Source organism: Staurois parvus, unplaced genomic scaffold (genome assembly GCF_062004578.1).
Source record: "Staurois parvus isolate SC_StPar_1 unplaced genomic scaffold, SC_StPar_1.0 ptg000132l, whole genome shotgun sequence".
In the NCBI taxonomy this organism is placed as follows: domain Eukaryota; kingdom Metazoa; phylum Chordata; class Amphibia; order Anura; family Ranidae; genus Staurois; species Staurois parvus.
Genome location: NW_028317928.1, coordinates 146,145 through 166,568, shown reverse-complemented (window position 1 = coordinate 166,568; position 20,424 = coordinate 146,145). Strand labels below are relative to the sequence as shown.

The 20,424-nt window shown below is 45.6% G+C and overlaps 2 protein-coding genes across 2 annotated transcripts in view; both read right to left on the bottom strand.

The window, feature by feature from the left end:
• The window catches only part of LOC149466090 (uncharacterized), a 124,545-nt gene that overhangs the window by 35,064 nt on the left and 69,057 nt on the right, over window positions 1-20,424 (bottom strand). The window lies entirely within an intron of this gene.
• Window positions 360-20,424, bottom strand: part of LOC149466091 (uncharacterized) — a 69,811-nt gene continuing 49,746 nt past the window's right edge. The window contains exons 10-19 of the mRNA XM_089672994.1: window positions 17,503-17,687; window positions 15,598-15,724; window positions 14,852-15,040; window positions 14,648-14,726; window positions 13,169-13,272; window positions 9,858-9,933; window positions 8,217-8,407; window positions 7,799-7,883; window positions 6,807-6,884; window positions 360-4,714 (exon numbers count right to left, since the gene is read on the bottom strand). Of these exons, the coding sequence (XP_089529120.1) occupies window positions 3,252-4,714; window positions 6,807-6,884; window positions 7,799-7,883; window positions 8,217-8,407; window positions 9,858-9,933; window positions 13,169-13,272; window positions 14,648-14,726; window positions 14,852-15,040; window positions 15,598-15,724; window positions 17,503-17,687 (2,577 nt within the window). The 3' untranslated portion in view covers window positions 360-3,251. The remainder of the gene's footprint in view (window positions 4,715-6,806; window positions 6,885-7,798; window positions 7,884-8,216; window positions 8,408-9,857; window positions 9,934-13,168; window positions 13,273-14,647; window positions 14,727-14,851; window positions 15,041-15,597; window positions 15,725-17,502; window positions 17,688-20,424) is intronic.

The window sequence follows — 20,424 nt, the reverse complement described above, 5'->3', positions numbered from 1 at the left end:
ACATAAACTGGGTGTTAGGGGCCACAGGCTGTGTGTAAAATGGGTGTCAGGGGCCACAGGCTATACATAGAATGGGTGTCAAGGGGAGTCATGATGCCCATCCCATGCACAGCCTGTGCACCTGACGCCCTTTAGCTTCTTCCCACCCTGCATGCTCCCGCCACATTTACCTGCGCCCCACAGAAAGGACCTGGCAGTCGGGAGTTTTCTGATCACATGACTGCCGTGACAGCCAATCACGGTAGTCACCTGACCCTAAACCCCACCTCCTGGCGTCACAAACCCCTTAAAGGGCCAGAAGGCGCCAAGGTAGATCGTTTAAAAAAAAAAAAAAAAAAACAACCTCCACCAGCCGCGTGAACATGGAACTTGAGCTTTAATTAGGCATTGGGAAGGGGCGGAACCTTGGTCTGGTTGTTCGTGTCCCCGGTGAGGAAATCGACCTTGTCTTCCTTTCTTGGAGTCACCTGGTATTAAAAGGAAGTTGAAAAAAGTTTCACCGGGAGATTCTTGGGTGCGTTTTTCACTCACTGCCTGCAAGTATCCCAAATCACGCCAAAAACATCGCTGAAAACCTGCCCCACCCCCTCTGCTGCCCATTCACAGAAGCCTTTGTATTTGGTGAATGAGTACAAAGGCTTCTGTGACTGGGCAGGAGAGGAAGGGTACGTATAGCAGCTGCACCGACCAGTGCTGAAGATGCCTAAATAGCCATCATCCAGGAGTCCAAGAATAATGTCAATAATTGAGACAAGCTCAGGAGATGTCATGCACCTCCTTAGACCGAACTCTTCATGTGCCTTCACTTTTTACAATGGAATTCAACTTTAAGACATTATCTCCCACTTAAAGCGGAGTTCCATCCAAAAGGGGAAGTTCCGCTTTAAGGATTGGCACCATTGGGGAGATGTAAAATGCCACAGTAGCTAGTCCTGGAGTACTTATGGTATGGCCATGGGCTTCAATCACACCCCACTCATGGTACGTTCATGGGCTTCAATCACACCCCACTCATGGTACTGCCATGGGCTTCAATCACACCTGACGTATGCTACGTCCATGGGCTTCAATCACTCCCCACTTATGGTATGTTCATGGGCTTCAATTACACCCCATGTATGGTACAGCCATGGGCTTCAATCACACCCCACTCATGGTACAGCCATGGGCTTCAATCAAACCCGACGTATGGTACGGCCATGGGCTTCAATCACACCCCACTTATGGTACGTTCATGGGCTTCAATTACACCCCATGTATGGTGCAGCCATGGGCTTCACTCACACCTCACTCATGGTACATCCATGGGCTTCACTCACACCTCACTCATGGTATGTCCATGGGCTTCACTCACACCTCACTAATGGTACGTCCATGGGCTTCACTCACACCTCACTCATGGTACAGCCATGGGCTTCAAACACACCCAACGCATTGTACAGCCATGGGCTTCAATCACACCTCACTCATGGTATGTCCATAGGCTTCAATCACACCATATGTATGGTACAGCCATGGGCTTCAATCGCACCCCACTTATGCTACAGCCATGGGCTTCAATCGCACCCCACTTATGCTACAGCCATGGGCTTCAATCGCACCCCACTTATGCTACAGCCATGGGCTTCAATCACACCTCACTCATGGTATGGCCATGGGCTTCAATCACACCTCACTCATGGTACGTCCATGGGCTTCAATCACACCTCACTCATGGTACATCCATGGGCTTTAATCACACCCAACGCATGGTACAGCCATGGGCTTCAATCACACCTCACTCATGGTACGTCCATAGGCTTCAGTCACACCCCACTTATGGTACAGCCATGGGCTTCAATCACACCTCACTCATGGTATGGCCATGGGCTTCAATCACACCTCATGCATGGTATGGCCATGGGCTTCAATCACACCCCACTCATGGTACAGCCATGGGCTTCAATCACACCTCATGCATGGTACGGTCATTGAATCACAGCCAACTCATGGTATGGTCATGGACTTCAATCACACCCCACTCATGGTATGTCCATGGGCTTCAATCACACCTCACTCATGGTACAGCCATGGGCTTCAATTACACCTCACTCATGGTACAGCCATGGGCTTCAATCACACCTTACTCATGGTACGTCCTTGGACTTAAATCACACCCCACTTATGGTATAGCCATGCGCTTCAATCACACCCCACTTATGGTATGACCACGGGCTTCAATCACACCCCACTTTTGGTATGACCACGGGCTTTAATCACACCCCACTTATGGCATGACCATGGGCTTCAATCACACCCCACTCATGGAACAGCCATGGGCTTCAACCACACCTCACTCATGGTACGTCCATGGGCATCAATCACACCCCACTCATGGTACAGCCATGAGCTTCAATCACACTCCACTCATGGTATGGCCATGGGCTTCAACCGCACCCCACTTATTGTACAGCCATGGGCTTCAATCACACCCAACTAATGGTATGGCCATGGGCTTCAATCACACCCCTCTTATGGTATGGCCATGGGCTTCAATCACACCCCTCTTATGGTATGGCCATGGGCTTCAATCACACCCCTCTTATGGTATGGCCATGGGCTTCAACCACACCTCACTCATGGTACATCCATGGGCTTCAATCACACCCCACTCATGGTACAGCCATGAGCTTCAATCACACCCCACTCATGGTATGGCCATGGGCTTCAATTGCACCCCACTTATGGTACAGCCATGGGCTTCAATAACACCTCACTCATGGTACATCCATGGGTTTCAATCACACCTCACTCATGGTACGTCCATGTTCTTCATTCACACCCCACATATGGTATGGCCATGGGCTTCAATCACACCCCACTCATGGTACGTCCGTGGGCTTCAATCACACCTCACTCATGGTACGTCCATGGGCTTCAATCACACCCCACTCATGGTACAGCCATGAGCTTCAATCACACCCCACTCATGGTATGGTCATGAGCTTCAATCACACCCCACTTATGGTATGGCCATGGGCTTCAATCACACCTCATTTATGGTACATCTATGGGCTTTAATCACACCTCATTCAAGGTATGTGTATGGGCTTCAATCACACCCGACCTATGGTACAGCCATGGGCTTTAATCAAACCTCACTCATGGTAAGTCCATGGACTTTAATCACACCCCACTCATGGTATGGCCATAGGCTTCAATCGCACCCTAGACAAATAGTCTTTGGTCTCCATGACTCCATGTGAACAAAGTTACAGTCTTTTGGCCTCATGAAGCTTCCTATGAGCCACGAGGACCGAATTGCTGACGAACCCTTTTCTGCATTGTGTACAGATAAAAGGTTTCTCTCCCGTGTGAGATCTCTGGTGAATAATCACCTTAGAGTTGCTTGTGAAGCCCTTGCCACACACCGGGCAGGCAAAGAGTTTCTCCCCGGTATGTACTTTATGGTGGGCGGTGAGGCTTCCCTTGGTGGTGAAGCTCTTTTTGCAGATGGTGCAAGCGTGCGGCTTTTCACCCTTGTGGTTTTTCTGGTGGACGGACAGTTGTGAGTTCTGAGCGAAACACTTCCCGCACTCATGGCAGACAAAGGGCTTTTCCCCTGTGTGGATCCGCCGGTGGGACACCAGGTCGGAACCCTGAGTGAAACCCTTCCCACAGTCCGTGCAGATAAAAAGTTTTTCCCCGGTGTGAATCCTCCGGTGTGTCACCAGGCTGCCCTTCTTGGCGAAACATTTCCCGCAGTCATTGCACACGAAGGGCTTCTCCCCGGAGTGGCTTCGGCAATGAATGATGAGCAGGGCGTTGCACATAAACCGCTTCCCGCACTCGGGGCAGGCATGGGGCTTGTCTCCGGTGTGGTTCTTCAGGTGCTTAGCCAGATGGGAGTTACTGGCGAAACGTTTCCCGCACTCTTTGCATTCGAATGGACGTTCCCCAGAGTGAATCCTCATGTGCTCCTGGAGGATAGCGTTTCTGGCAAAGGCCTTCCCGCATTCCCGGCAGATGAAAGGCTTCTCGCCCGTGTGAATCCGCTGGTGAATAACCAACAGGCCATTGCTGATGAAGCGCTTGCCGCAGTGCGAACAGACGTGCGGCTTCTCGTCACGGTGGTACTTGATGTGCTTGACCAGCTGGGAGTTGGTGGTGAACTGTTTTCCGCACTCCACGCACGCGTAAGGCTTCTCCCCGGTGTGAATGCGCGTGTGCTCGATCAGGATGGTGTTGCGGGTGAACCCTTTGCCGCACACGTCGCACACGTATGGCTTCTGGCCCGAGTGTAGCCGCTCGTGTCGGATGCGTTGCCCATTGCTGATGAACCTCTGCCCACACTCGGAACAAGAGTAAGGTTTCTCCCCCGTGTGCAGCCGCATGTGTTCCACCAAGATTGTGTTACGGGTGAAACCCTTCCCGCACTCGGTGCAAACAAAGGGCTTCTCCCCCGTGTGAGTCCTGTGGTGGGCGCAGAGTTGGGCCCTGGTGGCAAAGCCATCCCCGCACTGGCTACATAGGAAGGTGTTTTTGGCGGCGTTGCGCCGAGTCTTGTCCAAGTTGCCGAAAAAGCTGCCCTGCATTGGGTTGTGAATAAGCCTCTCCTCATTGGGGGGCATGCGTTTAGCAGGCGGGCTTTCACCAATGGCAGCAATACTGGGAGAGCCTTGGCCACGCCCCATGCTAGGAGAGTCTGATGCTTTCACATTTTGGGGCAAACTGTCTGTTGAAAAACAAATTAAAAAATTCCTCATCAAAACTTTGTACATTTACTTCAATTTGTAACAACATATATATATATATATATTTGTTTTACATTTTAACCTATTTATTATTACATATTAATTTATTTCTGATTATTTTTATTTGTGTAATAATTTTATATTTATTTATTCATATATTCCATTTTTTTAACATCTTTTCGTTTGAGCTGAAAATTATTTATTTATTATTACATATTAATTTATTTCTGATGATTTTTATTTGTGTAATTAGTTTACATTTATTTATTCATATATTACATTTTTTCTTTTAACATCTTTTTGTTTGAGCTGAAAATTATTTAATATTACATATTAATTTATTTCTGATTTTTGTGTAATTATTTTACATTTATTTATTCATATATTAAATTTTTTCTTTTAACATCTTTTCATTTGAGCTGAAAATTATTTATTTATTTATTTATTATTACATATTAATTTATTTCTGATGATTTATATTTGTGTAATAATTTTATATTTATTTATTCATATATTCCATTTTTTTAACATCTTTTCATTTGAGCTGAAAATTTAGCAAAAATGAACGACATACTGTGCAAAAACGTGCGTTTCCATTCATTCCTATAGGAACAAAAACACAACGAAAACGAGCAAATCTGCCCAATTTGAGCTACAAAAAAAATAAAAAAATAATAATAAACACCCGAATACAAATTACATTATTATATTATATTATTCATAATGCATTTTTGTTCAGGTTTTTATTATTTTATTATTATTAATATTAATAATAATAGAAATTAGGTTTTTTTCTTTTTTTAGGGTTATTATTTATTACATATTAATTTATGATTTTTATTTGTGTAATTATTTTACATTTATTTATTCATATATTAAATTTATTTTTTTTAACATCTTTTAATTTGAGCTGAAAATTGAGCAAAAATACGCTACATATTGTGCAAAAATTTGCATTTCCATTCATCTCTATAGGAACAAAAACACACCACAAAACGAGCAAATCTGCCCAATTTGAGCTACAAAAAAAAAATAATAATAAACACCCGAATACAATTTACATTTTATTATATTATCCATAATGTATTTTTTGTTCCGGTTTTTATTTATTTTATTATTATTATTATTATTATTAATAATAAGAATTTTTTTTTCTTTTTTTAGGGTTGGGGGTTAATTATTATTACATATTCATTTATGATGATTTTGATTTATTTTTGTAATTATTTTACATTTATTTATTCATATATTATTACTTTTTTTTAACATCTTTTCATTTGAGCTGAAAATTGAGCAAAAATGCATGACATACTGTGCAAAAAAGTGTGTTTCCATTCATTTCTATCAGAACAAAAACACGCCGAAAACGAGCAAATCTGCCCAATTTGAGCTGCCAAAAAAATTAAATAAAAATAATAATAAACACCCGAATACAGATTACATTATTATATTATTCATAATGCATTTTTGTTCAGGTTTTTATTCATTATTTTATTATTATTATTAATAAAAATAAGAAGAAGAAGAAGAAGAAGAATTCGTTTTTTTTTATTTTTTTAGGGTTGGGGGTTAAGGTTGAGGGTTAATTATTATTTATTAATACATATTAATTTATGATTTTTATTTGTGTAATTATTTTACATTTATTCATTCATATATTAAATTTATTTTTTTTCACATCTTTTCATTTGAGCTGAAATTGAGCAAAAATACGCGACATATTGTGCAAAAATGTGTGTTTCCATTCATTTCTATAGGAACAAAAACACACCAAAAAACTAGCAAATCTGCCCGATTTAAGCTACAAAAAAAAAAAAAATAATAAACACCCAAATACAATTTACATTATTTTATTATATTATCCATAATGTATTTTTTGTTCGGGTTATTTATTATTATTATTAAGATTTTCTTTTTCTTTTTTTAGGGTTGGGGGTTAATTATTATTACATATTCATTTATAATGATTTTGATTTATTTTTGTAATTATTTTACATTTATTTATTCATATATTATTACTTTTGTTTAACATCTTTTCATTTGAGCTGAATTGAGCAAAAATGCATGACATACTGTGCAAAAACGTGTGTTTCCATTCATTTCTATCGGAACAAAAACACGCCGAAAACGAGCAAATCTGCCCAATTTGATCTGCAAGAAAAATAAAAAAAAAATAATAATAAACACCCGAATACAAATTACATTATTTTATTATATTATTCATAATGCATTTTTTGTTCAGGTTTTATTCATTATTTTATTATTATTATTATTATTATTATTATTATTGAGAAGAATTAGGTTTTTTTTCCTTTTTTAGGGTTGGGGGGTTAAGGTTGAGGGTTAACTATTATTTATTATTACATATTAATTTATGATTTTTATTTATTTGTGTAATTATTTTACATTTATTTACTCATATATTAAATTTACATTTTTTTAACATCTTTTTATTTGAGCTGAAAATTGAGCAAAAATGCACGACATACTGTGCAAAAACGTGCGTTTCCATTCGTTTCTATAGGAACAAAAACACGCCGAAAACAAGCAAATCTGCACAATTGGAGCTACAAAAAAAAATAATAAACACCCGAATACAAATTGCATTATTTTATTTTTCATAATGCATTTTTTCTTCAGGTTTTATTCATTATTTTATTATTATTATAATTAATAATAAGAATTTATTTTTTTTAGGGTTGGGGGTTAATTATTATTACATATTAATTTATGATGATTTTGATTTATTTGTGTAATTATTTTACATTTATTTATTCATATATTAAATTTTTTTTAATATCTTTTCAGTTGAGCTGAAAATTGAGGAAAAATGCACGACATACTGTGCAAAAACGTGTGTTTCCATTCATTTCTATAGGAACAAAAACACGCCGAAAACGAGCATATTTTATTTATTTTTATTTATGATGATTTTTATTTATTTTTTGTTAAGATGATTTTTATTTATTTTTATTTATGATGATTTTTATTTATTTTGCTCCTCAAGCGTTTTCGGAGCTACAGAACGCTGAGGTGTGAACGGGGCCTGAAGTGGAATCGCTCACCTGGACCTGTTCCGGCTTCTTCCAGTGTGGCCTCGTCTTCTGCCTGCGTGGAGACGTCCACCTCTAGGATGGTCATTTCTTTCTCCTAAAATCCAAAGAAAAAAACAAAAAAAACAAAAACCTGACTAATAAATCGGACATTTCAGATGACCAATGCATACTAATGGCAGGAGAACGATCGTCAGCGTGATAGGAGAACGAATGTAAAACGATTCATTTTCCTTGAATGGATTTCAGTTGTTACTGATCTCGGAGGATGGAAGGTGTGAAGATGTGGGGGACGGTGCCGGGATTGGGGGGCTACATGACCAACACAACACGTATGTCTGACCATCACGCCTGCGCTGTATGTGGCCCTCAGCAGAGCTCACAGAAGGCGTGGTGGTCAGGAGTCCATACAGCACATGTGATCTCCCACCTCGCAGCCTGCAGGGTCGTCCTCTTCCTCCTCCTTGCAGCCTGCAGGGTCATCCTCCTCCTCCCCCTTGCAGCCTGCAGGGTCGTCGTCGTCCTCCTCCTTGCAGCCTGCAGAGTCGTCCTCCTCCTTGCAGCCTCTGGCAGACGTGGGACGCGGACAGTTCTCAGGAGAAGCGAAGTCTCCGGACTCATCTGTGCAAGAAGAGTGAAGGATGAAGAGCGCCACCTATTGTCTGTACAGATCTCCTACAATAAGGGCAGGTAACCCCATAGAGGTGGAGAGATCCTTTCAAACTGGGGGTTCCATCATACTGCTCCCCAATATAGAGCCTCCGTTATACTGCACCCCATTATAGAGCCTCCATTATACTGCTTCCCAATATAAAGTCTCCATTATACTGCTCCCCATTACAGAGCCTCCATTATACTGCACCCCATTACAGAGCCTCCATTATACTGCTCCCCATCATACAGCCTCCATTATACTGCTCCCCATTATACTGCACCCCATCATACAGCCTCCATTATACTGCACCCCATTATACAGCCTCCATCATACTGCTCCCCATTATAGAGCCTCCATCATACTGCTCCCCATTATAGAGCCTCCATCATACTGCTCCCCATTATAGAGCCTCCATTATACTGCACCCCATTATACAGCTTCCATTATACTGCACCCCATTATAGAGCCTCCATTATACTGCTCCCCATTATAGAGCCTCCATTATAATGCACCCCATTATAGAGCCTCCATTATACTGCTCCCCATTATAGAACCTCCATTATACTGCACCCCATTATAGAGCATCCATTATACTGCTCCCCATTATAGAGCCTCCATTATACTGCACCCCATTATAGAGCCTCCATTATACTGCTCCCTATTATAGAGCCTCCATTATACTGTACCCCATTATAGAGCCTCCATTATACTGCTCCCCATTATAGAACCTCCATTATACTGCTCCCCATTATAGAGCCTCCATCATACTGCTCCCCAATATACAGCCTCTATTATATTGCTCTCCAATATAGAGCCTCCATTATACTGCTCCCCAATATAGAGCCTCCATTATACTGCTCCCCAATATAGAGCCTCCATTATACTGCACACCATTATAGAACCTCCATTATACTGCTCCCCAATATAGAGCCTCCATCTTTCTGCTCCCCATTACAGAGCCTCCATTTTACTGCACCCCATTATAGAGCCTCCATTATACCGCTTGCCTTGTCCCAACCACCCCCCTGCCAGTGCCACCATCATGTCCCTCCTCAGAAGATCTTTCCCTTCTTCCTATCCTGCTGTGCTGGTCCCCGCAATCCTCCCGTTGCACCCCCTTCACCTTACATAGACGTGCCTAGAATGACTAGAAGAGGAGGATGGTGGGAACCAGGTAGCTGCGTCTCAGTGCCACTTCCCTGCGCCGCTTTGTTCACGGGAAGGGGGAGAGCACCTCTGACAAAGGGTCAGCCCGGCCGGGATGTGGTCCATCCCTCATGCGTTGCTGACCCCCTGCCCTCCACATCCAGGTCGGGGTCTCCCGACAGATTTCACTGCACTCGGCCTCACTACACCGACTAGAGGCTGAAGGACGAATTGCGTCTTGTGTGGCGGCTTTTTATCGACTTCCCTCACCTTCACTGACGTCCTCTACCTTCACCTTGAGAAAGACTTCTTCTGTGTCGTCTCTGAGGTCATCCGACTCCTCCCACTAAAATGACACAAAAAACAAATCAACAATTTCCAGCATACAGCCCCGCCCAGAAGTCCCGAGAATCACACAAATATGACATTTTCACAAAGTCTTCCAATTCGAGGTTTTTAGAGGTTACTTTGGTAAACTTGCAGTTCCTGACGATCCGACAAATGGTTGATTTAAGGTGCGATCTCAGTAGCAGCAATGTCCTCCCCTACGAATCCCTGTGTAAAGCAATGATGACTGCATGTGTTTCCTTGCTGGTAACCATGGTTAACCGAGGAAAAACAATGATTTCAAGTACTGTTGAGTCCGCGGAGAGCGGATATAGTGAATGCGAGGTCCGGGGAGAGCGGATATAGTGAATGCAGGGTCCGGGGAGAGCGGATATAGCGATTGCAGGGTCCGAGGAGAGAGGATATAGCGATTGAAGGGTCCAGGGAGAGCGGATATAGTGAATGCCGGGTCTGGGGAGAGCGGATATAGCGATTGCGGGGTCCGGGGAGAGCGGATATAGCGATTGCGGGGTCCAGGGAGAGCGGATATAGCGATTGCGGGGTCTGGGGAGAGCGGATATAGCGATTGCGGGGTCCAGGGAGAGCGAATATAGCGATTGCGGGGTCCGGGAAGAGCGGATATAGTGAATGCGGGGTCCGGGGAGAGCGGATATAGTGAATGTGGGGTCCGGGGAGAGCGGATATAGTGAATGTGGGGTCCGGGGAGAGCGGATATAGTGAATGCGGGGTCCGGGGAGAGCGGATATAGTGAATGCAGGGTCCGGGAAGATCAGATATAGTGAATGCAGGGACCGGGGAGAGCGGATATAGTGAATGCAGGGTCCGGGGAGAGCGGATATAGTGAATGCGGGGTCTGGGGAGAGCGGATATAGTGAATGCAGGGTCCGGGGAGAGCGGATATAGTGAATGCGGGGTCCGGGGAGATCGGATATAGTGAATGCGGGGTCCGGGGAGAGCGGATATAATGAATGCAAAGTCCGGGGAGAGCGGATATAGTGAATGCGGGGTCCTGGGAGAGCGGATATAGTGAATGCGGGGTCCGGGGAGATCAGATATAGTGAATGCAGGGTCCGGGGAGAGCGGATATAGTGAATGCGGGGTCCGGGGAGAGCGGATATAGTGAATGCAGGGTCCGGGGAGATCAGATATAGTGAATGCGGGGTCCAGGGAGAGCGGATATAGCGATTGCGGGGTCCGGGGAGAGCGGATATAGCGATTGCAGGGTCCAGGGAGAGCGAATATAGCGATTGCGGGGTCCGGGAAGAGCGGATATAGTGAATGCGGGGTCCGGGGAGAGCGGATATAGTGAATGTGGGGTCCGGGGAGAGCGGATATAGTGAATGTGGGGTCCGGGGAGAGCGGATATAGTGAATGTGGGGTCCGGGGAGAGCGGATATAGTGAATGCGGGGTCCGGGGAGAGCGGATATAGTGAATGCAGGGTCCGGGAAGATCAGATATAGTGAATGCAGGGACCGGGGAGAGCGGATATAGGGAATGCAGGGTCAGGGGAGATCGGATATAGTGAATGCGGGGTCCGGGAAGATCAGATATAGTGAATGCGGGGTCCGGGGAGAGCGGATATAGGGAATGCAGGGTCAGGGGAGATCGGATATAGTGAATGCGGGGTCCGGGGAGAGCGGATATAGTGAATGCAGGGTCCGGGGAGAGCGGATATAGTGAATGCGGGGTCTGGGGAGAGCGGATATAGTGAATGCAGGGTCCGGGGAGAGCGGATATAGTGAATGCGGGGTCCGGGGAGATCGGATATAGTGAATGCGGGGTCCGGGGAGAGCGGATATAATGAATGCAAAGTCCGGGGAGAGCGGATATAGTGAATGCGGGGTCCTGGGAGAGCGGATATAGTGAATGCGGGGTCCGGGGAGATCAGATATAGTGAATGCAGGGTCCGGGGAGAGCGGATATAGTGAATGCGGGGTCCGGGGAGAGCGGATATAGTGAATGCAGGGTCCGGGGAGATCAGATATAGTGAATGCGAGGTCCGGGGAGAGCGGATATAGTGAATGCGAGGTCCGGGGAGAGCGGATATAGTGAATGCAGGGTCCGGGGAGAGCGGATATAGTGAATGCAGGGTCCGGGGAGAGCGCATATAGTGAATGCCGGGTCTGGGGAGAGCGGATATAGTGAATGCGGGGTCCGGGAAGAGCGGATATAGTGAATGCGGGGTCCGGGGAGAGCGGATATAGTAAATGTGGGGTCCGGGGAGAGCGGATATAGTGAATGTGGGGTCCTGGGAGAGCGGATATAGTGAATGCGGGGTCCGGGGAGAGCGGATATAGTGAATGCAGGGTCCGGGAAGATCAGATATAGTGAATGCAGGGACCGGGGAGAGCGGATATAGTGAATGCGGGGTCCGGGGAGAGCGGATATAGGGAATGCAGGGTCAGGGGAGATCGGATATAGTGAATGCGGGGTCCGGGGAGAGCGGATATAGTGAATGCAGGGTCCAGGGAGAGCGGATATAGTGAATGCGGGGTCTGGGGAGAGCGGATATAGTGAATGCAGGGTCCGGGGAGAGCGGATATAGTGAATGCGGGGTCCGGGGAGATCGGATATAGTGAATGCGGGGTCCGGGGAGAGCGGTTATAATGAATGCAAAGTCCGGGGAGAGCGGATATAATGAATGCGGGGTCCTGGGAGAGCGGATATAGTGAATGCGGGGTCCGGGGAGAGCGGATATAGTGAATGCAGGGTCCGGGGAGATCAGATATAGTGAATGCAGGGTCCGGGGAGAGCGGATATAGTGAATGCGGGGTCCGGGGAGAGCGGATATAGTGAATGCAGGGTCCGGGGAGATCAGATATAGTGAATGCAGGGACCGGGGAGAGCGGATATAGTGAATGCGGGGTCCGGGGAGAGCGGATATAGTGAATGCAGGGTCAGGGGAGAGCGGATATAGTGAATGCAGGGTCCAGGGAGAGCGGATATAGTGAATGCGGGGTCTGGGGAGAGCAGATATAGTGAATGCAGGGTCCAGGGAGAGCGGATATACTGAATGCGGGGTCCGGGGAGAGCGGATATGGAGAATTTTTTTCCCCATGTATGAGAGGAATGTCAGAGTTGGCCAGACTGGAACTAGTTAAGTTCCCACCCAACATGTTGGAAAGTTCTGATGTTTTAGCCATGATTCAATCACTTTCAATGACTGTCATTGGAGGATGCTCTTGAAGCAGGCCTGGGAAGAATCCTACAATGTATCTATCTGTAGACTTACCTCGTCATGCTCTGGGCTGCCATAGTCATCCTCCTCCTCTTTAACGTGACCGGACTCTTCACTCCACGGACATCTCTCCGGGGTATTACTGTTACTGGATCCATCTGCAGGAACCACACACACTGAACTGAATACATTGTTTCTCAGAGCAAATACTACATTTTTCTCTGCATTTACCGGCAATATTTTCAGTTGGCGACAGGGTCTCTTTAAGAGATTTACTCATAAATGAGTACAAATGACTATCTTACATACACTATATTGCCCGCAGTATTGGGCCGCCGGCCTTTCCACACGCATGACCTTTAATGGCCTCCCTGTCTTACTCCGTAAGGTTCAATATTGAGTTGGCCCCGCCCTTTGCAGCTATAACAGCTTCAACTCTTCTGGGAAGGCCGTCCACAAGGTTTAGGACGGTGTCTATGGGAAGGGTGGACCATTCTTCCAGAAGCACATTTGTGAGGTCAGGCACTGATGTCGGGGGAGGAGGCCTGGCTCATAGTCTCCGCTCTAATTCATCCCAAAGGTGTTCTATGGGGTTGAGGTCAGGACTCCGTGCAGGCCAGTCAAGTTCCTCCACCCCAAATTGGCTCCTCCATGTCTTTATGGACCTTGCTTTGTGCACTGGTGTTCAGTCATGTTGGAACAGGAAGGGGCCATCCCCAAACACTTCCCACAAAGTTGGGAGCATGAAATTGTCCAACATGTCGCCTTGAGAGTTCCCTTCAATGGAACTAGGGGCCAAGCCCGACACCTGAAAAACAACCCCACACCATAAACCCCCCTCCACAGAACACGTCTCCACTGCTCTAGAGTCCAGTGGCGGCATACTTTACACCACGGCATCCAACGCTTTGTATTGCACTTGATAATGTAAGGCTTGGATGCAGCTGCTCGGCCATGGAAACTCATTCCATGAAGCTCTCTACACACTGTTGTTGGGCTCATCTGAAGGCCACACCAAGTTTGGAGGTCTTTAGCTATTGACTCTACAGACAGTTGGCGACTTCTGCGCACTGTGCGCTTCTGACCCTGCCCTGTCATGTGATGTGGCCTACCACTTGGCGGCTGAGTTGCTGTTGTTCCCAGTTGCTTCCACTTTGTTATAATCCCACTAACAGTTGAGCGTGGAATATTTAGTAACCAGGAAATATCACGGATGGACTTATTGCACAGGTGGCCACCTATCACGGGACCACGCTTGGAGTCACTGAGCTCCTGAGAGCGACCCATTCTTTCACCAATGTTTGTAGAAGCAGTCTGCATACCTAGGGGCTTGATTGTATACAACTGTGTCCATGGAGGGGGTTGGAACACTGGAATCACATGATTTGGAGGGCGGGGACAATACTTTTGGAAATATAGTGTATGTATAGACCACCATAGATATCATTACATAGGATTGAACATTGAAGCTGTGACGGGTTCTCTTACAGGGTATCAAATATCCACAAAAAAGGGACAACAAAGATTCCTTACCTGAAGATCTGCTTGGCCGGAATGTTTCCAGCTTGAAGCCATGATGGAGTTTGTTATCCAGCGCTATACAGTCTGTATCCTGTGTAAAGACAGTGACACCGTGACACCTTATAGGAACCTGACACACACAATGACACCATCACCATCCAGACACATCCCTTGTCTGTTACTGGAGAATGTCCCAGAATACCCGGCACCACTCACCTCTCCTGTCAGCAGATCAATGATCTTCTGGGTGACATCTAGGATCTTCTTGTGGTTCCTCTCTGGTGTCAGGGAGGGAGGTGGAGGGTCCATGATGGAGCTACAGGTTCTGTTTTCTAAATCAGACACACAAGGCTGGCTTTGGGGTGTCACATGATCACCCGATTCCTTCTTTATGGGTCCATAATCCTAGGAAGGTAGACAAGGTGCATGATTACAAAATGTCATGTGACCTCCCAGAATCCTCCTCACCTCTCCGGACCGGTCTCTGTTTTATTAATAGAGATGAGAGTGATGTCATGTGACCTCCCAGAATCCTCCCCACCTCTCCGGTCTGTGTTTTATTAAAAGAGATGAGAGTGATGTCATGTGACCTCCCAGAATCCTCACCTTTCCAGTCAGGTCTATGTTTTATTAATAGAGATGAGAGTGATGTCATGTGACCTCCCAGAATTCTCCTCACCTCTCTGGTCTGTGTTTTATTAATAGAGATGAGAGTGATGTCATGTGACCTCCCAGAATCCTCCTCACCTCTCTGGTAAGGTCTGTTTTATTAATAGAGATAAGAGTGATGTCATGTGACCTCCCAGAATCCTCCTCACCTCTCCGGTCAGGTCTGTGTTTTATTAATAGAGATGAGAGTGATGTCACGTGACCTCCCAGAATCCTCCTCACCTCTCTGGTAAGGTCTGTTTTATTAATAGAGATAAGAGTGATGTCATGTGACCTCCCAGAATCCTCCTCACCTCTCCGGTCAGCAGGTAGATGATCTCTAAGGCCAAGTTTATTATTTTTTCGGTCATTTGACTCCAGCTCTTCTCCATGTTGTGTTTGGAGGGGTCCCGATGGTGTAGAGAGGTACTGGGGGCCGATCTGTGGAAAGAGTTGGTGAAGAACGATTTTATCTCTCAGAAGACACGCAATCATTAATCACACCGCCATTTTAACCCCACCAGGGATCCAGTCAATCACAGAGGACGCTCACACCGAAAGGATGAAAATGATAAGCCAGATTGCTTCCCAAACAGGGACGGGGGCAGGGATGGCTTTGGCTTCTGCAATTGGTCAGCCCTGCAGGAGGCCTTGATGGTGACCACCATTCTTCTTCCAGGATTCCCTGATAATGAATTACCCCTCCCCCCCAAAGATCTCTCCACACCCAGGAGGGGAAGAGTGCAGCCTTGACCTGTGCTCTCCACCAATGGTAAAAGTCTTTGAAGAAAAAGGGTGTGGCGCCTACTATTGATTGGCTGGACACTGAGGCCAATACTCAGGTAGAGTCCCCTGGAGAGGGGGTCAACTAATGCAGGCATTTGATTGGTCTGCAGTTTTGGGTGATACTCTGAAAGGGGAGTGGTCAATTAACGTGTGTCGGGGGAAGTGCCTTCCCCTTTCATCAGGGCTGCAGTAGTGGGTGTGGTTGGGACAGAGAACCGGTTCTCCTTCATTTGACAGCATCCAAAGGGCTTTTACTTTATTTTACCCTCGGTTCCAGGTCGGCTCCGACCACACCCACCGCTCCACCCCTGATGAAGGGGGAGGAGCTTCCCCGAAACACGTTGGCTCTACTCATCACCTGTGAATTTCAATAAACATTTTTCATTATAACATCAAGTGTTACGACCTTCCATACCGAGAGCACCTCTTCACCCATCTGAATCTCTGGAGGGGGTGTGGTCAACTGACCCTGGCTTCTGATTGGTCTGAAACTGCAGCCAAGACTCAGTGAAAGCCCTCGGGGGTGTGACCAACTGGCACTGGCTTTTAATTGGTCTCCAGCTGTGGCTGATACTCAGCAACAGCCCACTGGAGGGGTTGTGACCAACTGACCCTGGCTGCTGATTGGTCTTAAGCTGTGGCCAAAAGTTTGGGGTGTTGTTCTTCGATCAACTAATTCTGGCTTCTGATTGGTCTGGAGCATTGGGCAATACCCAGCAAGAGCCCTAGATAAGGTGTGGCCGATGCTGGCTTTTGATTGGTGTGCAATTGCAGCCAATAATACAAACAAACCCTCTAGGAGGGGGGGGGGGGTGACCAGCTGACCCTGGGATCTGATTGGTCTGCAGCTGCAGCCCTAAACAGGGGTGTAACCAACTAATGCGGCTTCTGTTTGGGCTGCAGCTGTGGTCAATACTGTGAGAGCCCTCTGGAGGGGGTGTAACCAACTGACCCCAGCTTCTGATTCGTCTGATACTGCAGCCAAAGCTCAGTGAAAGCCCTCGGGGGTGTGACCAACTGGCACTGGCTTTTCATTGGATTGCAGCTGTGGCTGATACTCAGTAAAAGCTCTGGAGGGTGTGACCAACTAACGCTGGATTCTGATTGGTCTGGTGTGACCATCCAATGGTGGCTCCTGGTTGGTCCACAGCTGCAACTTCCTCAGGGGAGGGGGTTGTGCTCCTCCACTAAAGTCTGTTCCACACCTCCACAGGCAGCCTGGGCCCCGCCAGTAACTGAGCCCAGCACCCAGCGCTGCAAGACACATACCAACCCAGCCAATCACTGCTCTCACATCTCTGGTGGGGGGCCCAACCCTTCAGGGGCCTCTCTGACCTGCAGGTCACAAGCAGCTCTCTGATTGGCTGCAGCCAGGCCCAGGACACAGCTGTATGGAGATAATGCAGTGATGGGGGAGTTGTGACGTCACCCACCGTCCCTCCCGGGGCCCGCACCTTCCTTCCGCCTCCCCCATCGCTCCGCTGTCCTCTCTGTTCCTACACCGAGACACCCGGAGCATGCCGGGAGAGGCATCCCACCGGGGACCGCTCCGTCCGCACTGAGCATGCGCCAAGTGCTTCGCTCTATACTCTGAGCCAGCCCGGGACCTGTAGCTTCCCTGTTACCGCGGCAACGCCTGGGGAAGTCGCTGCCACCATCTTTGTTTAGGGAGTGAGGTGCCAGTAATGTGACTACACTACTACTATTACAATACTACTACTACTACACTCCTTCTACTACACTACTACTATTACACTACTACTACTACTACACTCCTTCTACTACACTACTACTATTACACTACTACTACACTCCTTCTACTACACTACTACTATTACACTACTACTACTACTACACTCCTTCTACTACACTACTACTATTACACTACTACTACACTCCTTCTACTGCTACAACACTACTACTATTACACTACTTCTATTACTACTACTACTGCTATTACACTACTACTACACTACTTCTATTATTACTACTGCTACTACACTACTACTATTACAATACTACTGCACTACTTCTGCTACACTACTGCTATTACAATACTACTACACTACTTCTACTGCTACTACACTACTACTACAATACTACTATTACAATACTACTACTACTACAATACTTCTACTACTACTATTACAATACTACTACTACTACAATACTACTACACTACTTCTACCATTGCTACTGCTACTACACTACTTCTACTACTACTACACTACTACTATTACAATACTACTACTACACTACGTCTACCACTACTACACTACTTCTACTGCTACTACACTATTTTTACTACTACTACTACACTACTACTATTACCATACTACTACTACTACACTACTTCTACTACACTACTACTATTACAATACTACTACTACTACACTACATCTTCTACTACTACTACACTACTACTATTACAATACTACTACTACACTACTTCTACTACTACTTCTACTACACTACTTCTACTACTACCCTACTACTATTACAATACTACTACTACTACTACTACTACTACTACACTACTTCTACTACTACACTACTTCTTCTACTACTACACTACTACTATTACAATACTACTACTACTACACTACTTCTACTACTACTACACTACTTCTACTACTACTACACTACTACTATTACAATACTACTACTACTACACTACTTCTACTACTACTACTACTACTACACTACTTCTACTACTACTACACTACTACTATTACAATACTACTACTACTACACTACTTCTACTACTACTACTACTACTACTATTACAATACTACTACTACTACTACACTACTTCTACTACTACACTACTTCTACTGCTACTACTACACTACTACTATTACAATACTACTACTACTACACTACTTCTACTACTACTACACTACTACTATTACAATACTACTACTACTACTACTACTTCTACTACTACACTACTACTATTACAATACTACTACTACTACACTACTTCTACACTACTACTATTGCAATACTACTACTACTACACTACTTCTACTACTACTACACTACTACTATTACAATACTACTACTACTACACTACTTCTACTACTACTACTACTACACTACTTCTACTGCTACTGCTACACTACTACTATTACAATACAACTACTACTACTACACTACTTCTACACTACTTCTACTAAACTACTACTATTACAATACTACTACTACTAGTAATAATATTAGGAATCTTCTTCTTATGAATGCCAGTATTACTATTATGATGTGTCACATGACTGTCACCACACCTCCCCCACTGGCACCGCACCTCCCCCACTGGCGCCGCGCTCCCTAAACAAATATAATAACTAATAATAATAATGGTAATAATAAATTATTGCAGACCTGATAGTATTAGTTATATTCCTATATTAGTGATAACATTAGTACTAATAATAAGAGGATAATGGTTAAATCCAATAATAATCATAGCATATAACTACAATAACAACAACGACAGTGTCCAAAGTGTCCCCCTGATGTCAGAGTTCCCCTTTATATCAGGGTCTGCAGTGCCCCCCTTATATCAGAGTTCCCCTTTATATCAGGGTCTGCAGTGCCCCCCTTATATCAGAGTTCCCCTTTACATCAGTGTCTGCAGTGCCCCCCTTATATTGTAGTTCCTTCTTTACATCACGGTTCGCAGAGGTCCCCTTATATTAGAGTTCCCCTTTACATCAGGATCTGCAGTGCCCCCCTTATATCAGAGTTCCTATTTACATCACAGTTCACAGTGCCCCCTTATATCAGAGTTCCCCTTTACATCAGGGTCTGAAGTGTCTCCCTTACATCAGAGTTCACCTTTACATCAGGGTTCAGAGAGGTCTCCCTTATATCAGAGTTCCCCTTTACATCAGGGTCTGCAGTGCCCCCCTTGCATCTGAGTTCCCCTTTACATCAGGGTCCACAGTGCTCCCCCTTATATTGGAGTTCCCCTTTACATTACTATCCGCAGAGTCCCCTTATATCAGAGTTCCCCTTTACATCACGATCCGCAGAGTCCCCCTTTACATCACGATCCGAAGCGTCCCCTTATATTGGAGTTCCCCTTTACATCACGATCCGCAGAGTCCCCCTTATATTGGAGTTCCCCTTTACATCGCGATCCGCAGAGCCCCCCTTTATTGGAGTTCCCCTTTACATCACGATCCGCAGAGTCTCCCTTGCATCAGAGTTCCCATTCATTAATAAAATGATAAAGTTTTTTTTAATCACCACTAGAGGCCAAAAGCTCCGAAACGCTCTGTCCCGCCCGCCCTTCTTCTCAGCGCACGGAAGACGGCGGCCATTTTTCCGGAGTCCTCCCTCCTCAGCCGCCA